The sequence below is a fragment of the Emiliania huxleyi genome, assembly GCF_000372725.1.
Source record: "Emiliania huxleyi CCMP1516 chromosome Unknown EMIHUscaffold_14, whole genome shotgun sequence".
Lineage (NCBI taxonomy): Eukaryota > Haptophyta > Isochrysidales > Noelaerhabdaceae > Emiliania > Emiliania huxleyi.
In genome coordinates this window covers 283,808-293,935 of record NW_005201192.1, presented here as the reverse complement: position 1 = coordinate 293,935, position 10,128 = coordinate 283,808, and the positions used below count along the sequence as shown (strand labels likewise).

Sequence of the window (10,128 nt, the reverse complement as noted above, 5' to 3'; positions counted from 1 at the left end):
CGGCTCCTGGCAGCCGTCGGCTGATCCGCAGACGCCGCATCAGCTGCTGCCGCAAACCGGCTGGGAGGCGGCGGTCGCCACGGCGGCGGCGGCGACGCATACGGCGACCACGGCGCCGCCGCCGGCGGCCCGCAGCCGCAGCAGTCCCCCTCCGCAAGTCGGCCAGCTCAGCGACGCCGAGCAAATCGCGCCCAAGCCTGGCGGCGGCACCGGCGGAGGGGCAGAGCGCTCGCGGCCGCGCAACGCGCTCGAGCGGCGGGAGTGGACCACCGAGGAGGACGACATCATCCGGTCGGGCGTCAAGCAGTTTGGCTACCGGTGGCGCCGCATCGCCTCGCTGCCGCAGCTGCAGGGCCGCTCGGACGACGCGGTCCGGAACCGGTGGTCCCGCCTCAAGGGGGGAGGCGACACGACCACAGCCTCGGCGCCAGAGGAGGCCGCCGCCGCCGCCGCCCCCGGCCAGGCCGACAGGGGCGGCGAGGGCGGCGAGGGCGGCGCGAAAGGCGACGGCAGCGGGCCGGATGCCGCGCCGCCGCCCGTGCGCCGACGCTCCTCGACGGGCAGCGCCGGCGAGGACGGCGGCGGCGGCGCCAAGCGGGAGCGGATCGGTTGGACGCAGGCGGAGGACGCAATCATCATCTCCACAGTGCGCGAGATTGGGCACAAGTGGTACCGCATCGCGCAGCGCATCCCTGGCCGCACCGAGCACGCCATCCGCAACCGCTGGCAGCGCCTCCTCCGTATGGTCGAGGACACGCAGCCGCCCCCGTCGCCATCGCTCTTCCAAGCCGTGGGCGGGGCCGGCCCCGAGGAGCCCGCCCGCTGAGGCAGGGGCAGCCGCCCCCCTCCCCGGAGCGGGGTGAGGGGGCGAGCAGCGGCGCCGCTGAGCCCGGCAGCCGCGCAATTCGCGCGTTGGGAAGCGAGGAAAGGCCACGCACAATGAGCAGTGAGCTATCGCATCCCCCCGCATCCGACACAATCTGTGTCTGTCCGATTCTTGTCTCGGCCCGAACAAGCTCGTAGAGAGGCTCGTGAGGCTGCTGCGTATGGATGGGAAATGTTGACGGGAGCCCTGTGTGTCCGCGCACGTGTGTGCTTACTCTCCCACGCGAACTGCGGTGCGCGTTCTGCGCGCGGGCTGAGTGGAGAGTTGAGAGTGGAGGACAGGACTCAGGAGAGAGTGCGGCACGTGCCCACGCGTGCGTTTGATCTGAATCTGAAGAAGACTCTGACACAGCAGTCCTCCTCCGGGAATGTACGTACTGTCGAGGACTAAAGTCTGCCCAGGTTGTCGGGGACACGATCACACGAAGCACGAATCGAATCCCGGCATGAACACGCCGATCTGGCAAAATCCCGAGTGCCTTCGCGGCGCGTGCGGTAGGCTTTGTTTGAAGTTAAAAGTCGAATCAGAGCGCCGTCGGCGCTGATCCTCGTTTTCCTCCCACGGACCGCCCGTCCGGCACCGCTCCGGGAGACCGGGACGCACGCCGGCGAAGCACCATCAAGCTGCTGTACGGCCCCGGCATCGCCTCCCCTGGCTTAGCTAGACTGAGATATATTGTGCACATGGTTAGTCTTTACAATATATACACTGACACTTTACCTCCCAGAGCTCGTCCCGGTCCGCCACGGCCATCCTCGGCCTCCGGAGGGCCCCCGGCCGCGGCGCGGTGCGGCGGCGTCACAAATCCGACCACAGAGCACCGGGACGCGGTCGGGCGATCTGAGGCCCAACTAGGCGTATGCATTGCCCATCCAGGGCTATCACCTGGACCTATTCAACAGGCGCCTGCGGCGCCGTGCTCAGCTAGCTGCTCAGGAGCTGCTGCTCCAACCTGTTCACACTTTCGTACGGCACAGTAAGAGCTACATACACAACCCCCTCTCCCCTTTCTCCCAGAAAGCTAAAAGTGCGTACGTACACTGAAAATTTCTTGAATGAATGCGAGGTAATTCCGTCAAATAACTTGAAGGTCGCGTCAATTCAAAAGTCACGGCGGAAGAAGGAACCAAGGCCCGCCTCTGGACTGGGCGCTGACTGGCTGGTCTGCAGGAGCTCGACGTGTGCAGCAACCGCTCCGCGCGCTGCCCGCCTCAGCCGAGCGATGATCACAGAAAACAGTCTGTCCTTGCAGCGACTCCTCTCCTTATGCGCGTCCGACATCATGCCGCGGGCTGAGTCGCATGACGTTCTGCCAGTTGCCGTCGCCTGTAGCTCGCCGCTCGCGAAGAAACGGACCCACAACAGACCTGCTGACTCAAACGACCAACACCCGCAGCCAGCCGTGCCTCGCTTTCGTCGCCGGACTCAGTTGTGCCTCGCTTTCATCGCCCTCGTATTTGTGCTGGTGATTGCGAGGTCGGCTGTGCAGACCGTCGTTGGCAATTCCGTGCTGAAGCTGGAAACCTTCAGCCTCGCGGCTGGCGACGGAAGCTCGCTGCTCGTCGAGGCGACAGGCGTTCTCGACCTGATTCCTCTTCCTTTCGGCTGCAGCATAACCGGGGCCAGCCTCGACGTCATGCACGGTGGTGGGGTGGTGGGCCGGCTGGAGGTGGGTCGGATTTCGCTCGACAGAGGCGGTGCGGTGCCAATCACCATCGCCGGCCCAATGGCTGTGCCGCTCGGGCTCGGTCCACTCCAGGCCCTGAGCGCTGCGGTGGTGCAGGAGTCGGAGCTCGAGCTCGACGTGGCTGGATGGGTGGACGTGCATGTGCCGCTGCTCGGCCACTTCCGCCAGCTCTCGCTTGTGAAACGGCTACACCTCAGAGGCGCGGGGGGACTCGACCCTCTGATCGACTCGTTCGAGCTTCAGCCAAACCAAGGCAACGCCACCGTCGCGCTGTCGATGGGGGTGCGCATCCGGAACCCGTCGTCCTTCCAACTCCTCTCCATCGGCGTGCTCGACTTCTCCATCCTGACAAGCGACGGCACGGCCTTCGCAAAGGTGTCGACGGTCGGACCCGTCAGCATGCGGAGAGGAGTCACTTCACTCTCGCTTACTGGGCATCTCGCCGTCCCCGACGAGGAGTCGGATGCGTTTCGCGCGGTGCTCCATGACTACGTGTCGGGCAGGGCGTCGACAGGGTTGACCGCTGTCATCACCGCCGCCAGCGAGCCGCTGTTTGATGCCGCGCTCTCGTCTCTGCGCCTCGACACGTCGCTTCCAGGCCGCCCAGGCGGCGCGCACTTTTTCGACGAGATCGCAATGTCGCTGGACGTCCCGCAGGCGCTCACTGGCTTGGTGACGAGCAAGCTGGTAAACCCGTGGGGCGACGCAGTCGTCCACGCCTCCGCGGCCTGCCGCGTATCCAACCCGTTCAACGTCTCGGCTTCGGTCCAGGCAATCTCGATAGGCATCGTCTACGGCGGCTCCAAGGTTGGCTCCGTCACGATGCCGCGGCTCGACCCGCCGCTCGCACTCGCGGCCGTCTCGCGCCGCCCGTCGGACCGCGCCTTCCCGATCGTTCTGCGCGCACCCGCCACCACCCTCAACACGCTACTCCTCGAGCTGCTCGCAAAGGGCGCAGTGACAGTGGGGCTCGACATCTCTCTCGACCTCAGGGTCGGTGTGGTGGGGCGGGGCACGGGCAGCGTGATGCAGATCGCATATGCGGAGCCCGAGGTAGCCGTCCGCGCCTCTCTCGGCGGAGGTGAAACTGAAAGGGCGGCGTCCGCGGCGTCCGCGGTCGCCGGAGCGACGTCGACAGCTGTGCAAAAGGGCGTGGCTAGCCCCGCCGCTCGCTTGCTCGAGAACAGAATCGGGAGCGAGCAGGGTGGCGGCGACACATACTCGTACGGCGGCTGGCTCGGCTGAGCCGTAGAGCGCTGCACACATGCGCTAACTCCCAGAGCCAGCCGAGCCGGCAAAACCGCACCCTCGCGCTCGCCGCGCCGCCCCACCCCTAGCTTTCCGCTCAATAAGATTTGTCGATGCGGGGCTGTGTCATGCGCTTTATTCGACCAGCCCTGCTGTAAGGGTCACCGTGTAACTCTCTATACTCGTACGGGGTATTCACGTAATTATTGTACGTGTCTCATTTTGTCACTATCGCGTGTGGAGAGGTTCACAGGCCACTCTATCCTCTCTCGCGCGTTCCCGCTGGTCCCGCCCTCCGCCAGAGAGAACAATCGACCTCGGCGTCACTCGCGCGTCCAGCGTGGCAACGCGCTCGGCGCCGTAGGCTTTGGCCATTGAGCCGCAGAGAAACGCATATTGCATTGCATCCGTGAGTCGCATGCTCTCAAGCTGAACGTAGAGCTCGGTCTTCAGGCAACAAGGCACCACCATCCAACTCGCGCCGCACTCCCGCGCCATCTCCACCGCCTCCACATTCACCTCGTTACAGCCGTGCACGCACAAGACGAACGTCTCGCCGTCGACGCGCACCCGCGGCTCGCCCGACACCAACTCAGCCGCCTCCCCCTCCACGAACTGGGCGTTGCCAAGGACGTCTCCTTCCCCCGCGCCGGCCGCGCCGGCCGAGCGATGCGTCGCTCGCCACGCGTCGACGTACGCCGTGTAGGCTGGCCTCTGCCTCCGGTCGACGCCGACCACGGAGAGGGCGGGGAAGCGGTAGGCGAGCAGCAAACCTGCGGGTGCGGCGAGGGGAAGGGCAGCGGTGACGGCGCAGCGACGCGACCTCCGCGAAATGTGCACCGAAGGCACCGACGAGGCCGTGGCCGCACGCCACGTCGACGGCCCGCTGGACGGAGGGCGAGCACGAACGGCCTCTGCGTGTCGCCGCCTTGCCGCGCTGGACGACCGCGTCCGGGTCGCTGCGCAGGACCGCCTGCTCCGCCTCCGCAAACACCTGGCCGCTCTCGAGAATCTCCTTGACGCGCGCGAAGCGGCCGTGCTGCCGCTCGAGCTGGGCAAAGACCTACAGGTGGGTTCCGAGAACGTTCAGGCAAGCGTCCACCTTTGCCGCCGGCTATCGCTGTGGTCCAGAGTGGCCTCTGGAAGAAGAGGCCGGCTCGGCATCAGCTCTCTCAGGTACCTCCACAGCATGAGCCGTTTGTGCGGCGCGAGGCTGGAGATGGTCACGTGCGGCGCGACACCGGAGCCGTCCGCACGCGATCGCGACGGGAGGCCGTCGAGAAACGCGGGGAGGGAGAAGGCGCAGGTGACGAGCGCTCGCTGCTCGTCGAGCGCGAGCGACGCCTCGGACCAGCTGCTGCGCTGAAAGGCGGCCCAGTGCCCCGCTGCCGCCGCCTCCGCCGCGCGGTGCTTCTTGCCCGCCAGGTGCTCCTCGAGCTGCTTCTTGCGGTCAAACGTCAGCGCGCAGACGGCGCACGAGTAGAGCGGAGCCGCGGAGGACGGCTCGTCGCGTCCGATTCTACCCTGCCACTCTCGTCGCCGATCATCGGCTGCAGCAGCGCCAGCGTAGTCGGTGTCGAGCTGCTCGATGCCAGGCAGGCCTGCTACTGCCCGGCCATCGCCTCCGTGCCCTCCACGAGTGAGCACGCGGTGAGCGACGGCGGCATGGTAGTCACGCTGACGATCCGCGCTCCAGCCTCCTGGTCGGTGCGTGGGCACCGGCCTCGAGCGCCGCGCAGGCGGCTGGAGGGCCGCGCTGAGGAATAGCAGTGAGCACGATACGGCCATGGGCGTTTGACCGCGAGGCGCAGGAGCGGGAGAAGGCGGAGCGGCAGGCGCGGCGGGATGCGGAGGAGGCGGAGCGGGCCTCGCTCCTGTGGCTGGAGCAGAACTAGCGCGGTGCTGCCGGGGGCGGTGGCGGGTGGGTGGGTGGGGGGTGTGGGGGGGGGGGTCCTCTTCCGTCGAGCCTGAGACAGGGGATTTGGGGGTCTCGCGGATTCAGTATTTTTTAGGTGTATGTAGCTCGTAGGAACCCCGAAGGTGGACTGCTGACAGGGTTTGCGATTTTTTAGGGTGACACCAGTTGGTGACACAGACGAAAGTTTCACAGCTCTCTCTCCTTTCAAAAATTAAATATTCTTAGCTTCGCCCTTGCCTCCGAGACTAGGGACAGTCACCATCCGTACACAGGAGAGATGGGAGTGCGCCTCGCCCTCGCTTGCCCTGTCTGCACAGGATAGCGTGCCCCGATGACGGCGACACTTAGCGAGGGTCACTGGTCTGCGCAAGGAGGTTTGGTTGTGCTTTTTTTCTTTTTTGCTCTCGGGGGAATGTTCTCTCCGCGCCCATGGCCTTCTGAGGTTTCGTACTAAATGACTGTGTGTCTGTTGTGTCTAATTCCCCCGGTAATGTGTTCTACGGATATCGGTCGCTGATTGAACGCTCTACCTCTAGACTATCATCTACTCTGCTTACTTCGGCCGTCGGCCGCTCGGTGGTCGAGTGGCTTCCGGATCGAATCGGCAGATTGACCCTTATAATTTTTTCACACCTGAGCGGGCCCAATTTTGCTCAGATGCACCTCCGAATTCGAAATCGTGTCCTCACGCTTAGCGCTTGGTGTGCGTTCGTTTTTCGTCACGGGTACGATGGCTGCTCTCTCTCCTTTCATCGTTGTGTCCAGGTGCGGAATCCGCACCTGTAGAGAGAGAATGAGAGATGCCTGGACTGGGGCAGAACGGCAGTCGGCGAACCGGCCGCCGTATCGTCTCGAGAGGTTTCGCGTGGGTCGGCGAACCGACGGCAGTATCACTGCAGTCGTACGACGCGAAACGGACACACATAACGGGACAGTACTACACTACTATCGTTCATACCATCGCTCATACTATCGCTCATACTCGTATCAGTCAGTTCGCCAAAGGTACTGTGGGCGGCATGCAGTTACAGCTGCCTTACCGTCTGCGTCCATGGCTGGCCTCGCCACCGCACGAACAAGGCTCTCATCCTCAAGCTGGGCACCTGGTGCGCACAAAGCTAACATCGATGCCACCACCCTCCCATCCGACTTGCGACAGCCTGTAGCCAAGGCGGTGGAAGTGGGAGAGGACCGTGGTCGCCTCCCCGAGAGAAATCTGGCGGAGGTGGCCGCGGGGCTGGGGTTGCGTTGTGCAGTGAAGCTCTGCGCTGAACTGTTCCGGCAGCGCCACATCTGAAATGCGCCACGACTGGAGGATAGGCCATTCAAAGCCCTCGATGTCCATCTTTAGGAGTGAGAGGCGCTTCGAGTCGTGGCCCAGATTGCGGTAGACCGTGCGCAGCGTCTTGTAGCGCGCGTCAGGCATACCGTCGGTCGATGCGATGCAAAAGGGGTGGAACCAGTGCCTCGTGCGAATGAGATGCGTTGAGTTGTACCTCGATGCACAGCGCTGCTTGGCTGGGGTCTCGCAACGCGCGCTGTCTAGCGTGCAGTCGAAGGTGTGCACGGTGCATCGCGTTGAGCGCAAAAGATTGTCTTCGAACTGATAGTTGCCTGCCGAACCGAGCGAGTACACAACGCACTCTGGATCATCGGCGAAGGCCTTCCATCCACAGCTTTCTCGGTCCCCGTCCTTGCGCCGTGCTCTCCAGGTCAGCTCCGGGACGCTTGTTTGCGATCCAGCGCAGGAGGCAGTCACGGCGCTCCGCCAGAGTTCGTAGTTTGGGCGTAGCTTGTAATGGACTGGCGACGAGCTATTCTTACGCAAGCCGCACCCCTCGTCAGTGAGCGGCAGCATCGACATGGACCACCGTTCCACGCCCGAGGGGTGACGGACGGATGAGCGAGGTTCAGGTTGTTGAGAACGTCGCAGCTCAAGACCTCGCGTTGTGATGGCCTCACTGAGCCGAGCAAGGCTTGATTGCTCCCACACGAGGACTTGTTCCTCGATCTGCGCGAGCCGCGTCGCCGTGTAGAGCGTGCGCGCACCCTCGCAAGCGACGTGCTTGTGACCATACATGCAAACACCTCTCCGACGGGCGCTCGACTGTTCTCTGCGCGACTGCGCTCGTATAAGTGTATCCTAAGTTTCTCCGAGACCTCGCGAGCGGGCAGTTATTCACACCCGGCAAGTGTGGTTTGGGCAGGGCAGGGCAGTGTGGGTTTCACACCCGGGGCAGGTAGGCGCCGACGACGATGCGGTTCGAGCCCGAGCCCGTGGAGCGAGGGTTAGGCTGTATATCTGTGATCTGTGATCTGTGCACTGTGGAGGGTCCGCCCGCAGGCGCATTTTGTATACCGAGGCGGTGCCCGGTGCCGAACCTGTCGGACCTTGAGACAGCGTTGTAGGCTGTATATACTTTTCCTCTCGCACCCCGTCTCTTTTCCTTTCCTTTTTTCTCTACAGCACCCTCTCTTTTCCTCTCTATTTGCCCGGGGAAACCATCAAATTTTCCGGGCTCTGAGCCGAGTCTGAGGCTGGTTTGGGCCCAAAATCAGCCAAATCGGCAAAATGCCGGGTATTTTGCGGGTAAACCTGGAAAAACCCGGGTATACCTGGAAAAAGCCCGGGAGGTTGCCGGTTTCCTCGATTTTGCCTCAGATTTTGCCCCAGACCAGCTCTCACCTCTCAGACTCAGGGAAACTCGCGAGTTTCCAGAATGGAGCACCAAACACCCTCTGTTTTCCCTGGAAATTTCCGGAAACGCAAAGTGCTGGGGCCCCTCTGTTTTCCTTTTTGTTTGCCGGAAAAGTATATACAGGCCAAAGCGAGGGTTGGGCCGTGGGCCGAGAGGGTCCCAACTCCCATCTGAGCGGCGGGCAGCGCGGCGGGGGTCAGTGTGGCCCGGGAGTATATACTCGTGCAAAAAGCCTGGTGCCGTGCAGGCGCTGCCACCGACGACAAGGTCGAGCATTGCAGACCCGCCGTGTTTACTTTACGCATTACTCGCCCAAAACTAACACAACACATACATGGATACGTACACCAAGGAGCTCGCGTCAGCGGTGGCGCCACGCCGCGCGGCTACAGGTTGACGTCCAGCACAACGAGCAAGTCGTCCGCGGCGACGTTGAGCAGCTGGCGCGCGAGGTCATAGAAGAAAAACTGGCCGGCGATGATGGCGCCCGACCAGACACAGCGCGCGCCAGCGCCGAGGTAGAAGCCTGCAAGGGTCGTCCACGGGCGGCGGGAGTGCGAGCGAACGAGGCGACGGGCTGTGCCAGCCCTCGCGTCAAGGCAAGAGAGGTAGGAGTATAGATCGCGGCCAAATATCGGCCAGATCTCGGCTATATCTCGGCGGCGCACCCCCGACGCCGTACTCGGCGACGATCTCGCGGGCCGAGCGCAGCAGTCCAGGAGAAGGCGGCGGCGGCGGCGGCGGCGCGCGCGCGACAGCGGCGGCGGAGGCGGCGGCGCGTGGCGCGGCGGTGGCAGCTGTGGCAGCTGTGGCGGCGGCGGCGGCGGTCGTGGCGGACGACGCGGTGGCGGCGGCGGCCGCGCCGCGGTTCATGCGCGACAGGATCGTGTCAGCGGGCTGGGAGATGAGGGAGGAGGCGACGCCGGCGACCAGGCCGGCGCCGAGGGAGAGGAGGAGCTCGGTCTGCGCCTACGGGCACATCTCGGCTCACCTCGGCGGATCTCCCTCGGTGCGGGCGGGGGGGGGGAGGGGCTCGGCGCCGACTCTCCGAGCTGGGGCGCCACCTCGAGCACCGCCCCCACCACGAAGTCGAAGGTGAAGAACTTGATCATCCCAAAGATGACTTGGCGCAGCACGAGCGGGCGGAAGCCAGAGTAGAGGAGCGAGCGGAGCGGTGCACCCGCGGCCTCCGCCTCGGCGCGCAAGGCGGCGAGAGCCCCGCCCAAATCGGAGCCTGCGGTGGGGGAGGGGCGGGGGCGCGGGGCCATGAAAGACCGCGGAGACTCAAGCGGCGTGGCAGGCTGTCGGAGGTGTGTCGGGGGGTGTCGGAGGTGTCGTGAATGGGTCGGAGGTGTGTCTCTGTAGGAGGCGTGCCTCCGCCGTACGCCTCCGGGCGAGAGACCATCCGGATGCGAACCACCTCGGCGGGGCAGACGCCGAGGCAAGCCACCACCGTCGCGCAGGCGCCCGAGAGGAGGACCACCTGAGAGGGGCGGGCCGCGGGCAGAGGGTGGGGTGGGGGGGGGAGACGGCCCACCGCCCCGCCACGCGGGCGAGGGGAGGTGCGCCGGCGCGTGCAGCGAGGCGGCGAGGGCGGGGCCGAGCTGGAGGTCGAAGGTGCGGCGGAAGAACTCGAAGCCCGGGTAGACGGTCGCTCCGTAGTAGGCGTACCTGCGGGGGGGAGGGGGGC

The 10,128-nt window shown here is 64.8% G+C and overlaps 4 protein-coding genes across 4 annotated transcripts in view; 1 reads left to right on the top strand and 3 right to left on the bottom strand.

The window, feature by feature from the left end:
- Positions 1–223: 223 nt before the first annotated feature.
- EMIHUDRAFT_58459 (hypothetical protein) lies at positions 224–727 on the top strand (the record flags this gene model as incomplete). The annotated part of the gene is made up of 2 exons (XM_005787754.1): positions 224–384; positions 565–727. Coding segments are annotated over 2 exons (324 nt in total), but the record flags the coding sequence as incomplete, so codon positions are not given.
- Positions 728–2,007: 1,280 nt separating this feature from the next.
- EMIHUDRAFT_449192 (hypothetical protein) lies at positions 2,008–5,609 on the bottom strand (the record flags this gene model as incomplete). The annotated part of the gene is made up of 5 exons (XM_005787753.1): positions 2,008–3,995; positions 4,149–4,436; positions 4,515–4,594; positions 4,671–4,884; positions 5,049–5,609. 5 exons carry the CDS (start codon positions 5,607–5,609, stop codon positions 3,957–3,959), a joined length of 1,182 nt encoding a protein of 393 aa, XP_005787810.1. The 3' UTR covers positions 2,008–3,956.
- Positions 5,610–6,764: 1,155 nt separating this feature from the next.
- Positions 6,765–7,597, bottom strand: EMIHUDRAFT_201430 (hypothetical protein; the record flags this gene model as incomplete). Its single annotated transcript, XM_005787752.1, has 3 exons — positions 6,765–6,774; positions 6,843–7,205; positions 7,344–7,597. The coding sequence occupies 3 exons, from the start codon at positions 7,595–7,597 to the stop codon at positions 6,765–6,767; spliced, it is 627 nt and encodes a 208-aa protein (XP_005787809.1).
- Positions 7,598–8,728: 1,131 nt separating this feature from the next.
- Positions 8,729–10,128, bottom strand: part of EMIHUDRAFT_462425 (hypothetical protein) — a 3,423-nt gene continuing 2,023 nt past the window's right edge. The window contains exons 6-10 of the mRNA XM_005787751.1: positions 10,007–10,109; positions 9,813–9,921; positions 9,479–9,672; positions 9,107–9,407; positions 8,729–8,964 (exon numbers count right to left, since the gene is read on the bottom strand). Of these exons, the coding sequence (XP_005787808.1) occupies positions 8,825–8,964; positions 9,107–9,407; positions 9,479–9,672; positions 9,813–9,921; positions 10,007–10,109 (847 nt within the window). The 3' untranslated portion in view covers positions 8,729–8,824. The remainder of the gene's footprint in view (positions 8,965–9,106; positions 9,408–9,478; positions 9,673–9,812; positions 9,922–10,006; positions 10,110–10,128) is intronic.